Source organism: Prenolepis imparis, unplaced genomic scaffold (genome assembly GCF_030444845.1).
Source record: "Prenolepis imparis isolate NDT839.2.m4 unplaced genomic scaffold, iyPreImpa1.0 SCAF_7, whole genome shotgun sequence".
NCBI lineage: Eukaryota > Metazoa > Arthropoda > Insecta > Hymenoptera > Formicidae > Prenolepis > Prenolepis imparis.
The window spans coordinates 6,674,377-6,701,856 of NW_028141165.1; the positions used below are offsets into that span (position 1 = coordinate 6,674,377).

The window sequence follows — 27,480 nt, forward strand, 5'->3', positions numbered from 1 at the left end:
AATTAACTATCGCATCGGAATTCAATCATTGTTACGCAATTAAAAAGAAGCATTTTTTTGCCATAATATTTTTATATATATTTTGATTTCTGATTGATACATTTATTAGTTCATATCGTATAAATTAATGTCCATTAAATTTTTTGCATCTCTCTGTTTTTCTCTGATGAAGAATATGATTACAATACATATTTTAGATATTTTATTGTTGCAGAGGACTTATCGCACAGACGCAATGACCCTTTCGAGATCTGCATCGCCGATAATCGGCGCAAATAATTCCCCGGCCAATTCCCGAGGACAGCATCCAGTAAGAACAGGTAGGACAAATAGAATTCTGGCCAATTTATGATCTCGATTGTCGCGATGTCGAAGATGTCGTATTAACGCTTCCACGGCATTATCTCTTGCTTGTGACATTATGTGGAAACCATTAGTAGTATTGGCAATCTCTGCAATTTTAACACACATACGTTTTAAAACTTGAAATTTTGTCTCCATTTTCAATCTCAATTTTCTCATCTTTACAAATTCCAAGAGGATTTTGATATATGTATATATTTTTTTCGATATATATATCGTTGATATATACAATAAGAATTGAGCCTACTTTTTTGTATCTCAAATAGATAATAAAATAGCTTTCTACTTATAAAGTTCAAAACACTGGCTTTTAGCAAAATTGTAGATTAAATTAGTTTCAAAAGAGAGTGATCAGATAGTACAGTATCAAGATAGATGTCAGATTGAAAATTGAGATAGAAAATATATAGGAGAAAAATTTCAACTCGGGACAGCATATATATACATATATAACACCGCTTTTTATCTGGCTCTTTATTTACCGGGACGACACAGCGCGAATGTGTCCAGGATGCACAACTCGACGTCGTCGAGCTGTAGTTTTGCGATCGCGGTCCGCGCCGCGGTTAGACAGGCTGTCGCACCGTCGTTGCTTGTCGCGTTTTGTCCTCGTATGTTCATCAAATCGACCGGCCACGTGGCCGCGCGTAAAACGAAAAGAGCGGACCATCCATGACGGAGAATCTTATTTTGCTCGTCCACGTTTAGCATCGAGAAGTCTCGGTGACGACGTGCACTTCGCACGGCCGCCAGGAATATTTGCGCGGATATCTCGTACTGTATAGCCGTACCTGATGAAATTTATTTGAATTATTGTCGAAAAAAAATCATGCATTATCAAAAATTAGAATTTTTGTTCAAACCTATCAAACTCGAGTCAATTTTGATGAGAGAAAACTTGATTTATATCTTTTATATTTCATTAATAATTTTTTCAATAAACAGTGTTGAAAGATTCCATAGAGTATCTGTGACAAATTAAAAAATTTATATATTTAATGAAAAAATTACCAGGCGATATAATTCTTGTTGGCTGTATATTACGTGACATGACAGGTAAGAATGTATTCTCCCCAGCTTCAGACTCGTGTAACGTCTTCATCATTAAAGTGTTGTTCGGTGCGAGATTTTTAAAGGGCAAATATATCTCGGAATTATTAAAGCGCGCACAAAGAGTCGTTGCTGAATCGACTGCAGGCTTCCAAGTGAAACTAGAATTATGCGGATTTGATAGCGTGTTACTTCGAACACGTGGTCCTCGTTCTTCCTGCACAGCTGTGAAAAAATATATGCTTTAATTAAAACTTCAACATTATTTTTCGTAAAGTGTTTTTTGACAACAATTTTTATAATTGCTTTTGAAATTGTTCTTGTAAAGATACAATTTTTTGGATAAATGGATATTAAATATTTGTCAGTATTTTATGAAAGTACTGAAACTTTTTTACAAGTTGCATTTTATTATTTACAATTGGTATTTTTATTTTTATTAGATCATTGCTCGTAGATTACACTCGTGCAATTATATTATCGAAAAATATATCACAACATGTTATCTTCATCTATAATTGAATAAGTAGAGAAAAGAATATTTATTAATATTTTTATGCACAACAAATTCGAGATTTAAATATGATTAAATTATTCCTCAAATATCTTTTATAAAATAACAAGAATTCGTGAAATATGTTTTATTTATTCTTTTATTTCATCACGTGACTGTCTTACTTGTACTTATAAATCAATACGAAAGCGCGCGTAACAATGTAGTCGAACAATTTCAGCGGGGAGTTGCTTTAATTCTCCGATCACAGCGTATAGGCTTTGTGTATTTAAGAGCTGACCACCGGAGTTGACACTCGATGTCGTTTCACGTGACACGTTATCGCAATGGCTACCCACTATATTATTTATAAGACTATCCGGAAAGTTGACTTGAAAAAGGATAACTATCGTACAAAGCTTGTATTTCATTTATTTAAAACTGATTTAATCTTTTCCTTAAAATTATTAAATGTTTTTTTTAAAAGAAATATTTTTTCATTTATTTCAAACGTAAATTGTACAAAATATATACATAAAATAATTCACAGAATATACACGAAAGAAGCATTAGATTGACATCGATTGTCTTGGTTGCAAGCCCGCTGTCAATTAACTTTTCCGGTTAAGGGTGAAGGCACGTGTCTAGCATGCGCCATTGTTTGCATCTCGTTGAGTTCGTTAGCACCTGCTCGACCTTATACTGTGCCTACTTGTCTCCGGTGATTTTATGTTCCGTTTGAGATTTTGTATGTACACAGGACATCTCATATCGATTTAATCTTATTTGGCACGAAAAAAAAAAACGATATAAAGATCGGTCGAAAATAAATGTGCATAAGTGACAATTATAAAATAATAAAATTATAAATATAATTTTATTATTTTATAATTAATATATTTTATTAGTAACAATTATAAATTTTTTTAGGAATATATAGAAAAAAATGTTTTAATTAAAAGTTTTATTTTGCAGACGAATAGTGATATGTATTGATCTTTAAATGAATATAAAATATACTATGTAATGTATAATGATTATTATTGTTGCATGCCAATTTTAAAACGGAAAAACTTGATTTTTTTTAACTAAGTGTGCATCACAGTGTTCTTTAATTATGTTTTTTTTTCTTACCTGCTGTATTCATGCCAACGGAGAAGCATTTTTTTAGGCGGCAATGCGGACACCAATTTCGTCTGGCTTTGTCGACGGTGCAAGAGCCATCGCTATCTAAATAATTAGAGACTCAATTATGATATGATTATGATTTCTGTACAGGATATATCCGAGTATCTCCACCAAAGGATATAACAAAATTGTGGGCCCAAAAATTTGTTACAGCCGTGTTTGAGTTAAACCTTAAAATAATTACAAAGCGTATTATTTTATTTCCAACAATATAAAACGATAAAATAACGAGAAAATAATTCTCATATCTCAAAATAATTCATTCTCAAGTAAAATGGTTTGTTTTAAAAAATTATATAAGTAACATTTGTCAAGCGTTTTGGCAGGACGAAGGGGCCAATTAAAAAATCATTTTTGGATATAAGTTTATATGAATTTTTTGCTCATTTCAATGAGTAGGATACATTCCTGAAGTAGCGGTCCACGTTTTTGTTACATCCTATAATATTATTCTTTTGATACTATAAATGAGAGTATTGGGACACCCTGCATTATTTTAAATTATTTTTGTTAAAAATATACAGACTTGTACAGGTGAACAAAGCGCCGCGGCGCACAGATCTCTTGAAGAAACACGAGCAACCGTCGCAGCAATAAACACCGTAATGTTTACCATATGATCGATCACCGCACACTTTACAGGACACCGGCGTGGGCAGAGTTCGTCCTTTCACGAAAAATATTATTGTTCGTCAGAAAAAAATGTCAGAAGTACCGAGATTTTATTTCGCAAATTGTGCACACAAATGTTTACGATTTTTCCTTTCATTGTGTGTATAAAAACTCTTAAAAAAACTCGCGTACCTATGCTATCAAAAAAACAAAATGTTGATATGATTGAAGCATGAAAAAAGATATTTACCCATTTCGTTATATTTTACTGCTGCAGGTTCGAGGATGCCGGAATCGCAAAAATCTGGTCTGATTTCGACGGAAGGTGACGAATTTAATCGCGTACTAAGCTGATCTAAGCGATCGTGGCCGATCGGGTTCGCGAGCGAGGACAAACTCTTGTGGGACCGACGTGTGGAAGACGCATCCCTTGTCCGAGGGAGGTTTAACTCGCCGCGATGGTGGTGGAAGCAGAACCGAGGGTGAGTTGAATTTGTCCGATGTGTCACTTCGAACGTCAGAACGCGGAGAGATAATATTTGCGGTAGACTGGTCGAGCGTAACCGATTATTGTTCGATCGTGAAATTATTATTCCAAGATAGACGCGAGGAAAGAGAGAGACGACTTTGTTCAGTCCATCGACGTCACATACGATGGAAAAAAGAAGGGATTTGCTTTATAATTATCCGGAATTTATTTGGAAGAAAAAAAAGCGTCGCGACAGTCTGAATCTCTCCGTAACAGATTACACGTAATTTTTATTGAAAAATAAAATTTTTTTTTCTCGGTTTACAATATTTTCGCGTTTGGTCCTGAGGATATATAAAAATATACTAAATAAAAAATTCACAATCCAATCTTCCATTTCTCCGGCAATATTATGATTCGAATTTTAATCAACAAGGAAGTATAATTTTATATTTTCTTTTATTTACCAGCAATACAATTAAAAAGATATGTCAGAAACGCATCGGATTTTACAAATAATATTACGAGCGTTATTGTACAAAGTAGTTTAAAATTATGCTTCTAACTTTCGGATACATACAAATAATTGAGTGTCCTCGTTTGTCCTTCGAAGGAAATATCACCGTCAATTGCGTATTATATAATTATAGCACTCTGTCATATTGCTTCAATAATTTACTTGTCCATATAAAGGGCAGGGAATGGACGAGATTTGCGGGAATTTTAATTATAACTATAGAAATAATTATTATAACAATGTGTGATTGATTTATGACTTTTCATTAACTTTTCGCGAGTTTATTTCGAATAGATTTTCTCTTGCTCTAGCTTGGAAGAAAACGCAGCTTCCCTCGTCTTAAGTAGGATAAAATTATTTATTGCGCATCGCAAAAGTAAGTTATAGAGGAACTATACACAAAAATTCGCGTTCTTTTGATTAACTAAACGTATGCTTGAGGAAATCGTTGGCAGCCCTTCGGGCTACGAGTCAATAAATTATAAGAATGGCTCATCAGGCTTCTTCTTTTTTTTTTTTATCCTTCAAAGTGAATCGTTATTTGTATTTGTGCAAGGATTATCATTACGAGTCTCATAACATTATTGTGCCTCGAAAAATCAATTTCGCCTGTGTTTTGCTTATTTCTTATAACTTTATAAATTTATAATATTTATCATGCGATAGTTGAGATAAATAATATATTTTTTGGATATTGAGAAAAAAATAACACTGTTTTCAACAAAAAATGTCTTTTTTTTTAACACGGGAACGAGATTAGTCGTTTCTTATAGTTTTTTGAACGCTAAACACGAATCTGATAGTTTCCAAATTGCTCTATCACAATTTTGAGAAATTTGCAATTAAAATTGCAAAAAATTTTCACGAACTTTGTCATATTATAGTTACAATATGTGACGTGCTGGAAAAGTTTTCTTGCAACCAAAATAAAGTATATTGTTAGGACTTTCAACATTTAAAAGGAATTTTCGGTGTCGGTTATGATTAATAAGATATCCATGGTTAAATGAGATGTACTGCGGAAGTTAACTGTGTGACTCATTAACGATTTATCAAGTAGCTCTTAAGTATGTTTAAACTTAAGGTTTTTTTAAATCGCTTATTATCCGCATATTGAGTCCAAATGATGGACTCAATATGACGGATGTCAAAACTTAAAAAATGTTTAGGTTGCAATCTTAACATTTTTTAACATATTAAATTCTCCATTGTGAATTTGATAATTTTGACATTGGATTCAGCGACCTAAAAAACTTCAAGTTTAAATAAACATATTTAAAAGTTACTTGGTAAATCGTTAATGACGAGTTAACAGCTAATTTCCGCAATACATCTCATATTTAACCATAGATATCTTATTAACCATAACTGATATAAAAAATTCCTTTTGAGGGTCGAAAGTCCTAACAATATACTTTATTTTATGACTATAATATGACAAAGTTGGTAAAAATAGCCCTTTTCTGCAATTTTAATTGCAAATTTCTCAAAATTGTGACATGATGGAGCAATTTGGAAACCAGATTCGTGTTCAGTATCCAAAAAACTATAAGAAATGACTATTCTCGTTTTTTTTTGTTGAACAGTGTATTAAATAAAACGATATAATTTGGTCAAAAATGATAAGAGCACAATTTATCCTGATTTAGATTTACTTTAGTATCAAATAAAGCAGTGAAGAGTTGCCGAGGCCTAAAAAAATTTATTTGTAATATTGCGATAGAGTTTACCATGGAGATTATTTACAATTAAGTATTCTCTTGAATAGAATGCGTGCAGCGCGCATTTGTCGTGTAACGAAAAAAAAAGACTGTGCTGGATAATCGGCATAAGTTAAAAATACTATTTCGACATTTAAACAATGAAGGGGCATCTTTTTCATCTGTAATCGTCAATATAAATCGAGATATACTGACAATGAGGAAACTGAACTATATATGTATGAAAAACACACGATGTCTCATTCTTTAAATGCAGAAACATTTTATATCTTCTATTCGCATTGCATATGAGCATTTGCCGATAATCCGTCGTTTTTATCAAGTATATGCGTCTTTTTGTCAAATCAGGAAGCACTCTCCCGCACTAATTTTATATTATTTTTATTATAACTCAGCTATTTACACGTGTGTCGGATATAGCGAACGAACGCTAGAAGCGCGTAGTTAAATATGGAAATGTGCTGCGTCTCGTATTAACGTTTTTTTTAAATTAGTGTAGAGTGATGTTTAAAATGCGTCGTCCTCCTCGCATATTTTTTTATAATCCCTGTCATTGACTAGAGATCCAATTCTCCTCCTGATTAGGACATCATGTCTGTTAACGACACGCTTAAAATCGAAATCTTTGAGGCGCATCGATATTTCATCTCTTCTCGAATCGTTTCATCGGACATCAAAGCGTCCGCGTAGATTTCTGTGTAATAATATAATGACTCTCGAAAAGTTATATATATATACAGCTCCATTCTTTTAAAAGTGACAGTCAATATCTCGAAATGGGGTTTTTAGAAAATAAAAAAATAAGAAAAATCAATTGATATAAAGAAAACACAGTTGTTTTTAAGAAAAAACATGCAACTGCTAGTTGCAAATTGCATACTTTTTTTTACAACTATTGACTGTCACTTTTAAAATAAATGTTAAAGTATAACATATATACTTTTACACTTATATATATATATTTTTTTTTTCGAGAGATATATCCTTCATTCCTGCGTTCATAAAATTTGAAATTCTATCACTGATGTTTCTAATTTTAAAACAACTTGCACGTTCGTCACTGACTGACTAGTCCTGCGTAAAAGAATTCTTCCATTTGTCCAGTTAACTTTGTCATTCTCTCTTCCAATAGATTAGTTCAAGTCAGATCAATCTTCAATTTTTAAATTCACTACCACAAACTTCGTAATTCATGATGTAAGTTTCTCAGTGAATACTTAGCTAGTTCGTGTTGCGGAAAAGTCTCCTCCTTTTCTCAGTCGCTCAATACGTTCGAATTTATTTGCCGAGAAGATTCTAGCGAGCGGACTTTGATCGTTGAACAATTACGAGGACGCGAGTAGTTTCGCCGCACTAGTGACGTGATGCTGATGATGATAGGGCGTCTCCTGGGTGGCGTAGTAGCTCTGCTGCTGATGCTCGCTCGTGGCGGCGAGTTGATGCGGATGCTGATAGTAAGACGAATACGGCTGGCCAACGACGCCGTCACAGCTTCGCGGTTCCGTTTTCACAGCAGGTACACTTCCGGTGGCGAGAAGAGAGGTATGACCAAGGTAAACGGGTCTGTCGGTCGATGTCGACGAACCCGACGACTTTGACGCCTCGATCTGATGTTGCTGCTGCTGTTGCTGATTGCTCTTCAAGTCTATAGAGAAATAGTCGCAACGTTGTGTAAATAAATAGTGACAAGTGTTAAGGCGAATCAGAAATCAAATAATTGACCATATTATTTACAAGATCCAATAAATATAAGAATAATTAATTTAATTAATAGTTTTAGTTATGTAATTCATCTTTTATTTTCAGAGAAATTTGCCTTCCAATATTAAATTAAAATTATTATTTGTCAATAAAATAAATTACTTGTTATAAAATTTATACAATTAATTATTAATAAATGTAAGAATTAATTTTATTAATTATTCTTATATTTATTAATAATTAATTTTATTACGTGCAATAATTTTAATTTAATATTAAAAGGCAAGTTTCTGAAAATGTGAATGATGAATTACATAATTAAAACTATTCTTATTTATATTTATATTTAAAAAATTAAGATATATAACTACAATATATAAAATTTATTGTCTATATTTTGAATTTTGAATTTTTAAATATTTTATATATCTTTCTGTTATAGAGAAAAAATGTAACATCTACAGGTCTGTAGAGACCTGTGGAAGGTGAGGATGTGGTCGAGGTGGTGGTTTCATGATCCCCCGTAGACGACCTGGCATTCGACTCCGGGGTCTTCTTCGGCTTCCTCTTCCTCGTCTGTATACCGTCCTTTCGCATGGCAAGCGGCCTATTGACCCCGTGCAATTTGAAGTACAATCCGCAGGCATTACACACCGGCTCGCCCTCGTTGTTGCGCCTCCACAACGTGGTGGTGCGGGTGCCGCAGTTTGTGCAGCACAGCCCGAGTCGTCTCGTCGCAGTCTGAAATTCCGACATCTGACCCATTTGTAACGCACATGCCGATGCTGTTCGAGGTTTGTTATTAACGAAATATTCTTAACAAAAATTTAACCCAGATCTTTTTTTTTCAATTGTATTCTATTAATACATGAGAGAGAATGCACTAACTATATAATTGTTTCAATTACATAATTAACTATATAAACAACTATATAATTTTAATTTCATATATTTATAAAAATATTTGTAGATGTATTCTTGATATGACATTCGTTTTTCAATTTTTTTTAAATTAAAAATTTGGCCGGATTCTTCGCAGACATTCTATATAGGAGACATTCCTAATATTACATCATTTTTTTTGGCGTAAAAAAATAACTCTCGACAAAAGTAGGCACATATATTAATGAAATTTCGTATGATCATTTATGGATGAACTTACCAGGCGTTTCGAGGGCTTGATGAGCGGCCTGTTCATGCCGTTCATCTTGTGATAAAGTCCGCATGCGTTGCAAAGATAATGGCCAGTGCCGTCCCTTCGCCAGAGCGGCGTCGATATCGCCCCGCAATTCACGCATTCGCGACCCTCACCGAATTGAAAATCCATCGCGGTGTCTGCAAATAATTTTCGATCGATTAAGTCTGTATAATTTTATACTTTTTTTGGCGGTTTGGAAAAAAATAATAATTTCCTATATTTTTTATGCAATCCCATTTTTCTCGAAAATGGAGTTGCATAAAGGCTATTTTGACTTGCAAATTTTTAATTCAGCGCACAAAAAAATTATAGGAAACTACTCTTTTTTTTTTCTAGATCGTAAAATTGTGCAGACCTGTGTTAACGATAGTATCATTACGATCGACTTTACACACACACAATTATTGTATAATTTAAAATCTTGACCGCGGATTATATCAAGCTCTGAAACTTTATTCGAAATTAAAAGCTTTTGTACATTAAAAGAAATTTAAGAACATCAAAAGTGCGAAAAAAAATTTTTTAATGGAATGACGTTAACTCTTTCTACCACTTTACTTTTTATTCTAATTTCATTCGCTCTTCTCATAAATCGGAGGGGATCGTCTTTGCGGCGCGTCGGGCTGACAGGATAAGACCGCTCTCTTGCGTCTTTTATCTGGTCTCGAGGATGCGGGATTTAAAGTTAGACGGAACAGAGAGTGCGACGGACCGCGATTCTCGCACTTCTCTTCGGAGAAAGCATCCGCGCGCTCTGTGAACCGATTTCCCTATCCTCTCTTCCCCATCACTACTGTAAAACACTTGACCGCGAGATCGACCCGGCTCACTTCAAAGGCGCCGCTATCACTTATCCATCGCACATGGCCCGGCGTGACGGCGAGAGCAGCAGCATCCGCGAGAAAAGTAGTTTCTTTCTCTCCAGTGCTCTCCCCATTGCGTTTTCCGTTCCGTAAAACGGTGCTATCACGAAGTCGGTGTTAATCACACACAGTATCTCCCTTTATACGCGCGCGCGCGTTAATTCGATTTATTTCGGTATTTAAATATATCGCGCGGGTACGATATTTATAATTAGAACGGAAGTTTATTTCTTGAATAAGAAAAATATAATTCGGCCAGAGAGAGAGAGAGAGAGAGAGAGAGAGAAAGAGAAAGAGAGATTTCAATTTAAATCGCGCTAGATATATATAATAGAAATAGTTTCTTTGCAATTTCTACGGTAAAAAAAACCATCTCGCGTTCGCGATATCGTGTGTTGCGGTTTTCGATAAACTAATCGTCGTCGCACTATAGGAAATTGCATGCATACGTATATCTTATCGCCACGGCATACGGGCAGTTCGCATAACTTTTTGTTTATCATTAAAGACTTTACGCGTGATGCACGCCAACGAAGAGCGATATACGTTTTCACCCGCAGAAGGGTTCATGTAATTTAGTCGCATCAGTAATATTCTTTTACATCACGTATAACTATTTTCAGTCAGTGAATTTATTTCATAAAGAGTCTATTTTATTTTATTCCAAAAATATGTATACATATGTAAAAGTTAGGACAATAATATTTTCAAGAAAAAAAAAGGTATATATTTCAATCATATCAGCGGTGCTTTTTTATGTCACATATATATTTTCAGTTAGTATTATTTTATAGGATTTTCTTTATATCTTATACTATAATGATATTATATTGTTATTATTTGAATTATATTTTTATGATATATAATAATAATAAAAATATGTAATTATATATGTATAAAATATTAACTTCGCTTCTTGAAAATATTATAGCCGTACCTTTTACCGAAAGCCAAGTGACATTTCTCTTTTTTGTCACGATTTTACAGTAATTTGCGGTGTAAAATGACAGACGAAAATATACGCTTGCGCAAGAATATATTTATAATATCTCAACAACTTTTGCAAAATGTATACGAGGTACGAACCATAAGGCGAGGCGCGCTGAAAGCCGGCGCTGTCGTAGGCGCGCCACGAGGACATCATCGCGACGTTTTGTGCGTAAAAGGGCGCGGCCGCGGCGAGGGTTGAGTGCGGATGTGCCGCGTGCGGGTGACCCGGGTGCGGATGACCCGGACCGGCGTGCGGGCCCATCGCCGCTGCGGTTCCGCTCGCGTGGCCGGCGAGCGCGTGATGCGCCGCGTATGTCTCCACTCCGTGTTGCCAGGACGCCGTCTTCTCCCTTTCGACAATTAATTAATATTATTATTTATTTAATCCTCTTACCCTTCTGCTTAGGCTTCCGGTTTTATCGCGTTTTTAAGATACAATATGTTGCAACATTATAACATTAGACCACTAGCATCAGCAGCTCTAAGAAAATATGTTAATTGTATATAATGCTTAATCTGATCGAAACATTAATTGTTATTAGAGATTTCAGACTTTTTTAGATAAAAAATCGATGTGTATTTTTACCATGCAGGTGAGGGTGAAGTGGAGAAGGAATGATATTGCGCCGCCGTGGCTGCGGACGGGATCGCCGGCCTCGACGAGGGAACGTAGACCGGTGCCTGGAGTTGCTGACCGTGCTGTTGCTGCTGTTGCTGCTGGGACTGCTGGTAATCGGAACTTGCGCCGTACCCGCTACTTCCGCCCCCGTGGAACATCCTCTCTCCCACCGAGAGCTACCACTGAGGCATCTGTCAAAGACGAAAATGTCTAAGGTAAGTGAATATTCGTTATTAAAAGCTTCTAAAATTCACGCGATAAAGAGTGACGCCCAAAATGGTCCTTAAAAATCCTTTGTTTTCTGAGCAAGAAAATTTTGAATTAAATAAGGTGTATTATTTTGGAAAGTTTTTCAAAAGCAGATCATTATTTGCAATAAATTTATTACGTTATGATGTTTAATTTTTGAGATATCATAGATCAAAATTCCAGTTAAGTTTTCTAATTTGTAAATAATAAATGTATTTCTTTGAATAAAGTGAAACATGGCAGTCATTGTGTTTGACTACAATTTATATGTATATACAAATAATAATATAGAATAATATTTTTGTAATGTTTACTTCAATTTTTTTTTTATTTTTGCTCAAAGAAGGGATTTTCTTCACTCTTTATACAAATTACAATTGAAAATGCGATGCAAGACTGTCCTTGATTTTAAGTTAATATTTTCTCAATCGCCGCTGATGCGACGCGAGATAAGGCGAGCTTTGCGCGTTGTAAAGGGTTACAATCTCATTTCGCTACCGCGGAAAGATATATCGTTACAAAAACGGGAATAATAATATGGAAACAGTAATAATACATTCCGCGCGGTAGATAATGTTAATGGTCCCTTTGGCCGATAAACACATTCAGATCCCGTCGGAGTGTCATGAACGACGACGAGCAAACGTGACTTGGGTCGCCCATGAGACCAAGGATGCTCGTGAAAAAATACCGAATCTCGTCATGGTCGCCGACGGGAACTCTCTCTCTCTCTCTTGTCTTGCCTGAACGATTTCGTGATCGCGAATCGGAAAAAGAACTAGAAGTCCTTCGACTTACTCGAGTAAGAGCCTTTCAAACTTCAAAGCGTGCAGCTTATGCTGCGATGTCAACGAAAGTATTGATCGAAAATATACTTACAATTAGTTCCGTCTGTATGAAATATCTTTTGCTATATTTATACGTCGATATCAACGCATATGTTTTGCTATATAAATTAACTAGAACAACACAACGCTACGCGCGCACCATTCTTTGATTTTATGTTAAAAAAATGATATTTAAAAAAAAAATATATAATAAAGTTTGTTTAAACTCGATTAATATTTTTTTACAGAAATCAGCCGATTAAAGCGTAAATAATAATATGTTAAAAATATTAAAATAGTAATAAGTTGTAAGTAATATGTTATAATACTTTAAATTTTATTAATATTTTTTGACAGAAATCAGCTGATAGTTGTCAAAAATATTAATCGAGTTTAAAGTATTCTAACATATTATTTAAAACATTATTATTTTTTAAAATTGTATTCTGGATAAATTGTCAAACTGCTAACCCTCGCGATGACAGTTTCTCGATGCTAAATGTATACATGCAAAACACGTGTTGTATATTTCGTATAATCTGATGTCTCGAATATTTACATTGCAGATGTGTCGAGTCGCGAGTGCAATCGTGAGATAGGTATCGCAGGTACCTTCGAACGTCGCGTGTGACGAGTCGGGAGTGTCGAATCTAATAGCGACGAACGAACGTCTCGATCTACTTATTGGATTACGCGGTCGGGGATCTCGCGATTATTTAAAATCGGCGTTCGTCGCTTCGCGAGTTCGAGTGTTTGTCGTGAGACGTTTCTCCAAACACGTATTTCGCGCAGTTTATGATAAGTGTCGCGTGTGACAAGCCGGGAGTGTCGAATCTAGCGACGAACGAACGTCTCGATCTACCCATTGGATTACGCGGTCGGGCATCTCGCGATTATTTATAAAATCGGCGTTCGTCGCTTCGCGAGTTCGAGTGTTTGTCGTGAGACGTTTCTCCAAACGGATATCTTCCAACATCGCGGGATGAATGGCGAGACGGCGATGCTTCGACCGGTGAGTCTATTAATTATTTATTTTATTCATTTAATATTTAACTAATTATTGCGAAAAATTAAATAGGCATATAGGTATAATATAAACTTCTTCATTAAATATCGGCATATCTCTAAAATCTAAATGTCTTTTAAAATCGCGCGAATATATAACAGGTATAACGGGAATATCGAAAATTGAACAATGAACTTGAATCTACTCGTATCTATTATTCCTCCCTCCTCCCTCATTAGATTACGCGGGCGCGCATTTCGCGATTATTTATAATCGATGTCTATCGTCTCATTCGTGCGAGTGTTAGTCGCGAAACACTTTTCTTCAATACGCAGAAGTGCATACATTAAATAAGAGACCAGTTTGCATAGGTTTGCCTAAGTTGATTTACGAGATTTAATATTATCACATCAAAACCATGTAGGTTTTTGAGCTATCAATAGAGCATTCGATCTTTAATATATAATATATTTAAATTTAATAATTTATATAAACTTAATAAAACTTAATAAAAGTATGATTCGTTATCAACTTGACGATATTATTTTACACTACTTGACAAATCGTTCTTTCCATTCCTGCATCATTGCTATTTCGAGGCATGAATGGCTGTCGTATCTATGAAAAGAATATTAGGTGTACGACATCGTATATAGTAATTGAGAGTGTATACGTGCAAGAATGTATCGCTCGGCAACCAATTTCCGCCATTCGAGATATATTATCCGCATTTATCGTATTCGATGTACCTCGGGCTCGCCGAACGAAACCTAATCGGTCTCTCTGGAGACCTGACGTCGAGTTGTACGTAAAGAGCGTCAAATTGCTATTGCAGTCCCGAAAGAGGAGATGTATGTTGCCTTGAGGCAAATTTTCAATCCTTAAATGCGATAATATAAGAACAATCGCGTGAAATTTTATAAATTCTGAATATTTTTATGGCATTTTCTCTTATTACATATGTATGCTTCTGCTTAATATATTATTTGACAAGCATCAATTATTTTTAATATATTTATCGATTTCAAACATATTATATAAAAAATATACCTGGTGAAATATGTATGAAGTTTCGTGCAAATTTATTATTTTTATCCTGTTGTATTTTTGTTCGGTTTATTATTTTTATCCTGCAGGATTGTTAACGACATTTTTTTTACTCATAACTATAATTTCTCTCGAGTCAATATTAAACAGACAACTGTTTAATTTCGCTATGGTATAATTGACGTATTCGTATAGGCGTATTATTGGAATAATTCAACCGCATTTGTAACAAACATAAATATTTCCTGAGACATCGTGCTATGTTTCACCACGACACTATAATTTCGTGAGGAAGGTTATACATTGATTTCAGTACTCGAATACAGAGTGTTGTGATTTGGATATGTCCAAGGATCACATATTTGCAGTAGTTTACGTATCAAAGTTACGCATTATTGGTCACGATGCAGAGAAACAAATCCTCGACAATTTCATTAAAACCTTGTGCGCATTTACTCATGCCGTAATAAAAAAAAAACAGCCTCCATAACTCGAAGTTTCTTCCTTAGTAATAGCAATTCTAACAGTAATTATTTATAGATAAAGTTTGTTTAAACTCGATTAATATTTTTGACAGAAATCAGCTGATTAAAACGTTAATTTACTAATTAAATTTTAAAATAATAATATGGTAACAAATTAAAATAGTAATATGTTATAAATAATATGTTTTAATACCTTCTTGATTAGGCACAATTACGATAATTTTGGCTCCTTAATTTGATACATGATTTCGATAGGTTTTTTACCGAGAAAAAGAATGCCGCAAACTACAATGCTTTACGATCAATAATTTTCGAGGTATCGAATTTTCGGTGCACATAATGTGTGATTATATAAATGTAATTGACTACCTTCAATAACTGACAGCAAGCATGTGCGAACAACAATGACAATTCTGTGTTCATATTTAATAAACAACGCAAGACCTTGACGAGTATATACATATATATATATATATATATATATATATATATATGATTCGACTAGTTCTATTAAATGTATACAGTGTCACAAAAATTATATATAATTCATGACATTTGTAAACCTATGTGGAACCTCACTTCACATTAAAAAGTGTAAGCGTGGAGACAGTGTGTTCCGTCTCTCCTGCGAGGGGGCTCCACTACTAAAAAACTACATACATAGGTTTGAGTTGAACCTCATTTTGCATGGAAATTCGATATCTCGAATACTATTGATCGTAGAGCATTGTGGTTGGCATTCTTTTTCTCCGTAAAAAATCTATCAAAAACATGTATCAAATTGAGTTGCCAAAGTTATCGTAATTGTGCCTAATCAAGAAGGTAATCATCCCCTTGATTAATATTTTTTGACAGAAATCAGCTGATAACTGTCAAAACTATTATAACATATTATTTAAAACATATTATTATTTTAATTTTTATAACATATTATTTTAAAAATTAATTAGCAAATTAATGCTTTAATCAGCTGATTTCTGTCAAAAAATATTAATAAAGCGAAAATTTGCTAATTAAATTTTAAAATAATATGTTATAAAAATTAAACAATTTTGAAATTTAATCAAGTACGCTCATCGCTATTCCCTATTTTCTCACAAGAAAGAAAAATATTTACATTATAAAAATTAAATTAAATTAATTAAATATTAAAAAAAAATATAGATATACATAACAAAATAATATAAATAAAAATATAAATAAATAAAGAACAAAATTATAATGAATAGAAAAAAATATCTATTATAAAAGTTAAATTAAATAATAAATATATACATATACATATATAGTTTTCTCTCAATTTTTATATAATTGCAAATAGCATTGAGATGATTAAGCGAGTATATATGGTAAGTGCATTGCTTGCGATAATTGGCAATTACAGCTGAGAGATAATTTCCATCCACGCGCGCCTGTTAAGCTCTGTCGCGTGATTTTATGACGCAATATGGATTTAACGATGATATTTTACTATTAGTGCTATTCAAGCGCGGCGAGTCAAGAATTTATCTCGCGGTATTGTTAGAAACGAAAATAGCACCCGATACATATCGTTATCTCCCTTCGCACACCAAGTCCATTTCGGTGCGCGAGTCTTGTGCCGCCCACGAGTCTCATTGTCAGGACACGCGTCCTTTCCTTAAGAAAATCCGCACCGTATCTATGCATTCCATTTGGTGCACGATGCATGGAACGTACTTGTGTCACGAAGCTTAAAGAAAGCGAATGCACGCTAAACATAAGATATGAGACAAAAGCGTTCACAATTTCATTTTTTTCCTTTCACTTCAGTCTCTTGGCATTGAAGTGAAAAAATAAACATTGAAAATAGAAGCAAAATTTTAACTTGTAAACACTTTTACATATCAATTATTTTATGCTTTTCGAAATTTTTTATTAATTTTTTAATAGTTACTCTTTTGTCATAATTAAAGTCACGAATCATTGCATCTTTCTTCGAAAATAAATACACGGCCTTTTTATCTCAATATAATAACAATTATTATGTAATAATATTTATCGTAATAATATTTATTATAAATTATATCGATACATAATATTGATATTCGTCGTGTTTTGATATCGAATGAATTCTCTTACGTTTTCGACATTTTTTATTAATTTCTCATTATTCTTTCGTCTTAATTAAAGTCACGGTCATTGATAAATATATGACCTTTTTATTTCAATATAATAATAATTATTATGTAATAATATTTAATATAAATTATATTGATACATAATAATGATACTCTCGTTTTGATATCGAATGAATAAAAATTCTCTTTTCGTTTTTGACATTTTTTATAAATTTCTCATTATTCTTATGTCTTAATTAAACTCACGAGTTCTTGATACTTTCTTCGAAAGCAAATATATGATTTTTCTATCTTAATAATAACAGTTGTTATTTATAATAATATATTTAATATTTTATATAAATTATATAAATTATATTGATAGATAACGTTGATACTCGTGACGTTTTGATATCGAATGAGTGAGAATATCGATACCTGACGAAATATAAGCATCCCTAGGTGAGATAACGATAGGATAATAGATATTAAATTTTCATACGCCTTGCCACCCACGGTCGGTCCATTGTCTCGCGTTCCCTAAGGAAAGGATTAAAGTACCGCCGTAGTTGGTACTTTCACGAGTCGTAGCCCTTCGCAATAGGTCCAACAAAGCAACCTCCGAAGGGAACGAAGGATAAGTAATTTATGATCGTTCGTGCGAGAGAACTGCACCAAGAGATGCATTTGTACAAAAGAAGGCAGGGAAAAATCCTGAAGATTTACGTAGGAAACATACGCATACTTTCTTATTGATTCTAATCTATTGTCATCACACAATTTTTCGATTTCGCAAATTTTTTATTTATAAATTTAATTTATAAATTATGTGTTGAAAAATATCAAAAGTTTAAACTCAAAACATATATTTATCGAAAGCCTCTCGCATTTTTTAAATATTTTTTATCAGGATGCATAATTAAACGCACCGTACATAGAGAGTGGGGTATTGTCGTGACAACAAGGGGTGAGGAAAGAGAGAGAAGACCGACGAGATTGCGAGAGAGAGAGAGAACAAAGAAGCGCGCAGGTCTGAAAAAGGAAGGGGGATCAAACACGCCGTGGGGTGGGGCTCGAATGATAGTCTTCTCTACACGTCGGAGAGAGAGAGTCGCAGAATAAAGTCCGGCGAATAAAGGCACCGCGGCAGGAAGAGAGAGGTACACGAAGACGCGCAGACGCGTCTCCACCTTCGGCGCTTGGTTCCGACCGTGGAATCAAAGATACCGATAGCGGCCATCGCGGTCAGAAATGAACCTCGTGTAGGCGGGTCCAAAGCTCTCGTGTATGTATGCGTGTGTCGTGCGTGCATATGCAAATTGACGCGTGGCGTGCGTGTGATCGCGTTAAGCTGCTGAGGTGGCAAAGTGGATAATGATCGATCGGATCGAACGCGAGATTGATCGAAAAAAGGTGAGACGGGAACTGTACTGTTTATTATTATTTTCCATTTTTTCATTGAAAGAAGATAGATTTTAAGTTAAAAACAATTTTGAAATTTGAAATTTTTCCCACATCGAAATACCGTAATTGAAATTTGAATTAATTCTACACAGAGAGAATTTTCTCTTAGAATTTACTCTGAAAATCATGGTAATCGTGGGACAATATGATATGGAAAGAATTTTATGAGAATTTGTCTGATTAATATTTAATTTATCACAATAAAAAATATCTATCACAATAAAATATAAAATATGTTTGATTAATTTTATTATGCAGTTTAAAAATTATGTAACATTAATCAAACATGTTTTATATTTTATTGTGATAGATATTATTATTTTTATTCTGATAAATATTAATCAGAGAAATCCTCATAAAATTCTTTCCATACCATATTGTACCATGATTACCATAATTTTCAGGGTAAATTTTAAGAGAAAATTCTCGTGTATTAATTAATTATAAAATAAAATTATAAAATTAATTATAATCTATTATATCATATTTTATTGTATCATATATGTACTTATAAAATTATGATGCAAGGTTTTTTAAAAAAAGAGAAAGAAAAAGAAGAAGCTGCGCGTATCTCTTCTTTCAACAAATAAGTGGAAATATAATTTTCAACTTGGAATTTAAGCCTACGGCACACGGTACGATTTTTCGTACTGGATCTGATAAGATATAGTAACATACTAAAAATACACCAATCAGAATACAGCATTTCTAATATCTTACTAAATCTTATCAAATCCAGTACGAAAAATCGTACCCTGTGCCGTAGACTTTAGTTCATTGAACTCGTAATATCTACAAAAAAAAAAAAAAAAGAAAAACATCGTATATCGTTGCACATGTCACATTTGATCGATATGGTAGAATTGAAAAAAAATCATTAAAAAGCATTAAATTATGTTATTATTAGCGATAAAACCAGTAGGAATTACTACATAGTATCCTGACGGTATAGTAATTCAAGTTCACTGCTATAAAATCAATATCTGATACCAACTACTAGAGTTTTGTAGCATATTAATTTACCGAGAGTAAGAAAAACCCGCATGAAATTCCAGTACAGATATAACTACCGATATACATGTAGTCGTATTTAATTAGATAATGACGTATAGACTACTCTCATACTTCTACTACTTGCGACTTTGTTTACAAATTCTTAATGTCATATAAAGTTCCACACGTACATACATAAACTTGTGAGGTTTTTCAATATTAATTCTATTTTTTTTTCATAATTCTTTTATGAAATCATTTATTGAAGAGGAATATTTTAGAGAGCTCAGAATCATAATTTATAATCGTTTATCAAATGGAGAAAAACATCGAATTATTTTTTCATTTATTTTCAGTAGATATTATAATGAATAAATAAATAATATTTATAGATCTTTCGATGGCTATAAATGTAGATTAAAATAAATAAAAAATAAAATTAATAAATTAACATAAATGTAGATGATATAAATGTGTATTTAGATGCATTGTAGAGCAACCCGTTTAACGGATTAATCTTTTATCGAATGCAACCGACCGGTTGCCAGCAACTATGCGATATTTTTCGCAGCCACGTGATAAATATTAACTTTTCTAATTGGCATTAATTACGTTACATTGCTTGACGGAGCGTAAGAAGTGGTAACGTAGCTTATCTCAATTTGCGATAGAAAAACACGTATATATCACACACGTACTCTATAATGACAGTAATAAAATTAGCATAACTTATCGATATCCGAGTCATTTTGATATCGCCTGACAACGTGGTGGGAAAGCGCGCAACCTTGTAAACATGAATCAAAATCAATTTATTCTCGTACGAGATGACAAACAAAACGAGAATTTCGTTATCAATTTGACGCGTAAATGATGATATAAAGTATCGGACTATTGCGCTCATTAAAATAATTCAGTACTAAAATCATGACGATGTTTTAAACTTAAACAAAATATCTACGAATGAAATAATTCCTATAGTTTATAGAAAGAAAATGTAAACTATAGAAACAATTTTATTCGCGGATATAAATTTGTTTAAACGTCGTCGTGATTTTTTCATGCGATAGAAAAATTAAAACTTTTGAAAGATATCGCGTCGAGGATTTTATTATTCATTTTAAACTTCGTCAGCGTAATCGGTGTGAAAGGTGTCACGCGATCCTGGATGGGAGTTAATTTATTATCCACGCATTGCGTGATTCTGCTTCTCCGAGCGTTTTTGCTTGCGTTCCGAGTGACATAGCTATATTTGGTTATCGTTAAAAAAATACCAGTTCAATCGGGATGAGATAATTACGAGATAAAACGACGCATGACACAAATTTTCCATTTTCATCAACAGCTGTTTATCCAGTTTTCTGCATTTTTGGGGGAGAGAAAGGAGATTAGTATAAGAGCGAGTAAAGAATTTGTTCTATACATTTGTTCTTTAAAAGCTTAGAATTCAAAAAATTGAATTCGAAAAATTGAAGATCAAAAAATTGAAGAATCTCTGTTTATATGAATTTTGTATTTGTTATAAAACTATATTTGCCGTCTCTCGTTCGCTAATAAGGCAAGAAACGAAACGGCTATCTCTCCAATAAAGTTGTTTAATAAATACACATTTAAAGAATACGCTTAAATTTCTCGCAGATGCGGATGCGATTACGCTTATTATTACGTACGAGCTCGTTATATGCGTACATGCGACGGATGATATGGTGTTTGTAATTATATCGGCCGCGGGATGTTCTCTTTCTCTTTCGCTATTATTAAAGCGCGATTATGATTTATGATTCGCGAGACTTAACATTAGCTCAACGAGAGAGTAATAATCCTGTTCGCGCGATTTACTAATTACACGCGCGCTTGTCGCTCTAATTTACAACGCTCGTTACATTGATAAAAAATTGACTCCCTTTATTAAAGTAAATTACATATTTATACAGCGATCTGTTTATGCGCCAGTCATTGTGTCTTGACTCATCTGTTATTTCTCGATGTCTATTTGAAATTTTTATATCGTCGGATATATTTACGGATTCGCGAGAAATCTGTGAGAAATCGCGAGTATAATTTATAGAAAAAAATAATTTATACGCAGATCGTAAATTAATGCATGTAGTACCTGTAATAAATCACCGAATATCTTGAATGATATATCTTAATGTTACAAATGTAAAGTGACACGTAAATGAATTTAAACACGCACTAAATATAAACGGGAGTGCATATAAATGCAGTTAATACATTCCCCGAGAAAAATTGATGCGGCGCTGAATAAATGCATTTAGCGCGGAGATATTAATATGCACATATACATTTTTTATGTGTCATTCAGATATGTCGTCATCGTTCGTCTTTTTGCAAGATAGGAAAAAATTATTCCCGCGCATACATATTTGTATTTTAAACTTTATTATGATACGAAAAAAAAAAAAAAAAATCGTCCGTGCAATTAAAGGCGATTATAAATTCTTCGGAGCACGATTGACACACATTCTACGGGAGCTTTTTCTCTCTTCATATCTCTCCTTTCTCTCTTTCTCTCTTTTTAGCAGAGAGGAAAATATCGAATCTTCTAATGGAGACCGGTTGAGAAAATAATCGCGTTTCGATGTTAGGCGGCGACGGCGCCACATCAACGCGGCGCCGTACTTTTCACGGTCCTCGACGGGATCACACGGAATTTAGATGAGAGTCTGCGACGAGAGTTAGAAGGGTCCGACGCCACCATGTCGATAGCACCAGGTATATATCGGTAATGGACACCGGTTAAAGGAACCAAATAGGGGGGACACGGGAGAGGAGGCTCCCAATGTTTCTTTCTCTCTTTACGGTGCGTAGAAAACAGCTACTGTGCTTAAATTGCGGCCTATTTAGCATTCTCGGACATGTATGAATATAATAAAAGAAATTAACGGGGAGGAAATTTATTTTCTACATTTTTTGAAACGCGAATATGTTTATTTCATCTAAAAATTAAATAGTTATTTCATCTTAACATTAAATTAATAGCCTATATGTCAGTTGACACAATATTATTATAATATATTATTATATTATATATTATTAATTTATATAATATAATAATAATTATTATATGTATAATATATGTTATATAATATTAGGTCTAACATGAGAGAAAATAATGCGAATGAAAAACATGAGCGATAAGTAAGTTGGATATCTGTATCCCGAAGATCTTAAGAAAAAACTTTTCACAAGAACAAATACTCTTAGAAATTTTTTATACTCGCCCTTATTGATTCTTAGAATAAAGGGACGCGTTATTTGTGTAACGCTGATCAAACGCGATCGCGAGGAGCTTTAATCCGGCCGGCATTCGTGGAAGGGACGAGCCTCTGATGATTACGACGAAGTACTCTGGTACATCGTCAGGAGGAGGGAATGTGTTCTCTCTCATCTCGAGGAGGACCGGCTGGTGCCGAAGGCGCCACGGCGCCGACCCGCGTAGAAGGGTTTTCTTGTAGGCCCTCCGCACACACTCTCGCACGCTCTCACAGTCACGCGAATCACACACGTTGCTCTATACGCGATTGTTTTTTTTTTTTTTTTTCCTTTTTTTTCTTCTCACAATCTCAGTGAGGTGACACAGAGAAGGCCCGGAGCTTATCTTGCCTCCGTGATATCGTCGAATTATTTGTTACGTTGTGTTACACGTAAACGAATATCACGTCAACAATGGCGCACGCAACTCAATCTATTCTATTTATTTAATTTCTTTTTTTTTTAAGAGTCTAAGCTTCTTTTCTCTCTCTCTCTCTTCCAATAAGTTACAAAATAATTAGTCGAAGATTTTATCTGCACAGCAATCATGCACGAAATGTAAATATAAACTGTTAACCGAGAGTCATTATTGACGATAACTCCTTTTATTTTCTTGGCAAGTTGCGATTAAGACAAAAGTATTTAGAGCACCGCATTTGTTTGTTAACAATATCTGATATTTGCGCGAATCCTATTCCTGTACGAATATATGCGTGACGTATGAAAAAATGCGGGAATTGCGTGACGCGGTTCCGTAAATTTGACGCGTAATAAATAAAACGAGGTCTCTTTTTCTCTGGAAAGAGACTCCAGTCACGATCTATCGATCGTCGAACCGGCACAAATCGTGTACCTTGGATGTCATGAGAAAAAAATGTGCGCCGGAACTTGGGGAAATGGCTCTTTAATTTTCGCACAAGTGTCAGCGATAACAAAGATGAGATGTGAGCGTTTTATCTTCTTTCTGTGTACGCAATGTATATGCAAATCTGTATTATATGGCAACAGTACATTTATGGAAATGTGCAATTGTGGGGGAAAAAAAAGGTAAATTCACCGACGCGGTCGAATCCGGTAGAATTTTTCTACGATTAGCAAATTGAAGACGAAGACGAAGACGAAGATCTTTCGATTACACGCGTGAGTCTCTTTTCGAAAACCACAGTCAAGGTGATCTTGTCGCGTGTTTTCTTGACTTTTTTCTCTTAGCCTTTCGAGAGAAAGAAGGAAATCAATGATAGAAAAGAAGAAGGTGAAAGAGGCTTGACAGAAAGCGACGAGATTAGAAGCCAATAAATTAATTTGACAGGCGATTCATTCTGTATAAAAATATTTGCCGCTAATTTGATGTTACTCGAAAAACAAATCTGATATAAGTATATTACAGTGATTGAAATTAATCTTCTAGAATTTTATTGAAAAAAAGAATTATACTTAAAATAAAATTAGTTTAAACAATATGACATTTCTTTTTTGTGTGTTTTTAAAGAGATATATATTTAATTAAAAACAATATTAGAGAGTTGTAGAAAATTATGTTCGAATTAATAAAATCGAGAATAAATAGAATTTCATTCTAATAAAATTCTTTGTAAGATCAGAAAGTATTAAAAAAAGTTGGCAATATGAAAATTACGAGGAAGAAGATATCCATCTTATTTTCTCTCTTTCTCTGTTTCTCTGGTTAATTATGAAAAATTATGAGCGGTGAGAGATTACAGCTGATTGAAATTAACGCATTAAATACATATTACAGCTAATTAAAATTCACACATTAATCTTTTAGAATTATTGCAAAAAATTATACAATATTAGAGAATTGTAGAAAATTACATTCGAAGTAATAAAGTCGGGAAAATAAATAGAATTCTATTCTAATAAAAAAATTCTTTCTAAGATCAGAAAGTTATTTAAAAAATTTCGGTAGTACGGAAATTACAAGGAAGAAGATATTCATCTTATTCTCTCTCCTTCTCTGTTTCTCTGGTTAATTAAGAAAAATTATGTGCAGTGAGAGATTACAATTGATTGAAATTAACGCATTATAAATATACATATTACAGCTGATTGAAATTCCCTCATTAATCTTTTAAAATTATTGTAAAAAATTTTACTTAAAATAAAATTAGCTTAAGAAAACATGAAGTTTTATTTTCGTTTTTTAAAGATATTTCATTAATTGTAGAGAATTGTAGAAAATTACATTCGAAGTACTAAAGTCGGGAAAATAAATAGAATTCTATTCTAATAAAAAATTCTTTGTAAGATGAGAAAGTTATTAAAAAAATTTCGGCAGTACGGAAATTATACGAGGAAGTAGATATCCATCTTATCCTATCTTTTTCTCTGCCTCTCTCTCTCTCTCTCTCTGGTCAATTAACAGAGTTCTTGAGAAATTATGTGCGAGACGGTGAGAGGTATCATCCAAGATTACCCCGGGGTGCCTCAGGGATCTGCCTTTCGGTAACCCGAGACTGTAGATGCAAACACCAGATAAGATCTCTCGAGAGTTTGTGGTCCAGTTTCGGCACGCGCCTCTTTCCTCTCGAGATCGTGCGAGAAACCTGCGATGACGCAGGTGCTTATATGAAGATCCTAGCAAACACAAACACACACGTTCGTGCATATATGAATTTATTAAAATTCTGTGGTATATATAATCTCTTATTTTATTTATATTAATATTAAATCTCTTGTATAATAATTAAATCTACTTGTGATTTCACCGCTTCTGTCATCGACGGCTCTAAATTCATCGATAATGCATGACGCATAAAATTAATTATTTTATTAAGTATACGTCATATAAACGCATCATCGTGCATATGTCGGATATACCGGGTGTCCCATTTCAAAGGACCCACTCAAATATCTCAGAAACAATGCGTTAAATCAAAAAATGTTTCCTACAAAAGTTAGAGGGTTTCGAGGGGGACATAACATAGTAATATTCATATGACCTTGGACGGCGTCTCCAAGGTCAAATGAAGGTGAGAATAAATTTTTTAAATGGAAACCCATATTTTTTATTATAACATCTTTTTCTACTAATTAATTTGAACAACTTTTATCTGAAGCATTTTTTTATTTTCTTCAAAATTCACCTTCTCACTTTCAAATTCTCACCTTCACTTCACCTTGGAGATGCCGCCCAAAGTCAAATGAATATTATTATGTTATGTCCCCCTCGAAACCCTACAACTTTTGTAGGAAACATTTTTCGATTTAACGCAGTGTTTCTGACAATGAGATATTTGAGTGGGTCCTTTAAAATGGGACACCTGGTATAGATCGACGTGCACTTATAGTTTTAATGTCAATGTCTATTCGACTTAAATAAGCCTCGACGAGCCGTTAATATAAATCTTGTGAAGTAAATTTATTCGCGTTTATATTCGCGCCACATGATCACGTGGACACGTAGCGGTGTAAGCGAAGGGGTGGGGGGGGGGAAGCGAAAGAGAAGGAGAGAGAAAGAGAAGTAAAGTTAGTAAAGTAATGGCGGGGAAGGAACGGCGGGTTCCTCGCGCGACGAGATTTTCTACCCGATCCTCTCGTGAAAAAATGCGTGATATTTCTTCGTGCGTGTGTGCGCGTGTTCGCGTGTACGCGAGGATTAATCGACGCGAGTAATTAAAGACGCGAGTGTAAGTGTTTCAAGTATAAGTGTGCATCTAATCGTGAGAGACTCGCGCCGATCGGGACGCGATGCGGACAAGATGTCGGATCTCGGAATCGCGGGTGAGTCTGTGAAAGAAAATATTGCTCGTAGAATATTTGTATGAAAGGAAGAAAGATACACGCTTTCATTATCATTTATGCGCTGCGAATATATCGCAACCGCCGTAAAACCTTGTCTGACCTCTGAAACCTAACCTAACCTGACATAACCTTTGCCGCGCTAAACTGCTGTGATAAAGGCGACATAAATACATGTAAAATGGATCTTCCCGGAATCTTTTCTCCGAGATGACGTTTCGACGTGTCGCTTCCTCCACGTCGTCGTCGTCCTCGTTTAACAATTCCCCGTGTTACTTATCTGCGTACACCCTTGGCAAAACAATTAAAGTGTCGTTCGCGAACCGGTCGTGAAGCGCCTCGAATCTTTCGCTCCCTGATTTATCGTCGCGTATATTTCGCTGAAAATACTCCCCGGTAATAACGATCTCTTTTTATCGCTATTTTTATTGTCCGAGACACCGGCCGAATCTAGCAGTAAATCTGAAATACGCGTACTGTGTACACATACGCTATATATGAGTGCGCTTGGC

At 34.2% G+C, this 27,480-nt stretch overlaps 2 protein-coding genes and 1 long non-coding RNA gene across 5 annotated transcripts in view; 1 reads left to right on the plus strand and 2 right to left on the minus strand.

Moving 5' to 3' along the window:
* Positions 1-73: 73 nt before the first annotated feature.
* On the minus strand, positions 74-4,147 carry Hr83 (nuclear hormone receptor 83). Of its 2 annotated transcripts, XM_083042625.1 has the most exons (6): positions 3,957-4,147; positions 3,621-3,761; positions 3,041-3,136; positions 1,375-1,638; positions 846-1,154; positions 74-452 (listed from the first exon to the last, which is right to left on the minus strand). In XM_083042625.1, exons 1-6 carry the CDS (start codon positions 3,958-3,960, stop codon positions 220-222), a joined length of 1,047 nt encoding a protein of 348 aa, XP_082898751.1. In that variant the 5' UTR covers positions 3,961-4,147; the 3' UTR covers positions 74-219. The 2 variants fall into 2 exon arrangements, with proteins under 2 accessions (XP_082898751.1, XP_082898752.1); XM_083042626.1 differs by lacking the exon at positions 3,621-3,761.
* A 474-nt stretch (positions 4,148-4,621) lies between these two features.
* Positions 4,622-27,480, minus strand: part of LOC145938828 (uncharacterized) — a 60,868-nt gene continuing 38,009 nt past the window's right edge. Inside the window, exons 2-6 of one of the 2 annotated variants that reach the window (XM_083042624.1) lie at positions 11,752-11,975; positions 11,262-11,515; positions 9,277-9,449; positions 8,591-8,855; positions 4,622-8,058 (exon numbers count right to left, since the gene is read on the minus strand). In XM_083042624.1, coding sequence (XP_082898750.1) covers positions 7,739-8,058; positions 8,591-8,855; positions 9,277-9,449; positions 11,262-11,515; positions 11,752-11,942 — 1,203 coding nt within the window. In that variant the 5' untranslated portion in view covers positions 11,943-11,975 and the 3' untranslated portion in view covers positions 4,622-7,738. Of the gene's footprint in view, positions 8,059-8,590; positions 8,871-9,276; positions 9,450-11,261; positions 11,516-11,751; positions 11,976-27,480 lie in introns of both variants that reach the window. The other variant, XM_083042623.1, reaches the window with a different exon arrangement.
* LOC145938830 (uncharacterized) overlaps positions 26,720-27,480 on the plus strand; it is an 81,649-nt gene continuing 80,888 nt past the window's right edge. The window contains exon 1 of the long non-coding RNA XR_014425743.1: positions 26,720-26,950. This is a non-coding gene — a long non-coding RNA (uncharacterized LOC145938830). The remainder of the gene's footprint in view (positions 26,951-27,480) is intronic.

Bases quoted from the DNA above. Each gene is read 5' to 3' on its own strand.
- Hr83 (XM_083042625.1), bottom strand. The intron at 1,639-3,040 runs GTAAGAAAAAAA...ATTTTTTCACAG, and splicing joins CGTTGGCATGAATACAGCAG to CTGTGCAGGAAGAACGAGGA. The intron at 453-845 runs GTAAATAAAGAG...TTAAAATTGCAG, and splicing joins ATTCGCGCTGTGTCGTCCCG to AGATTGCCAATACTACTAAT.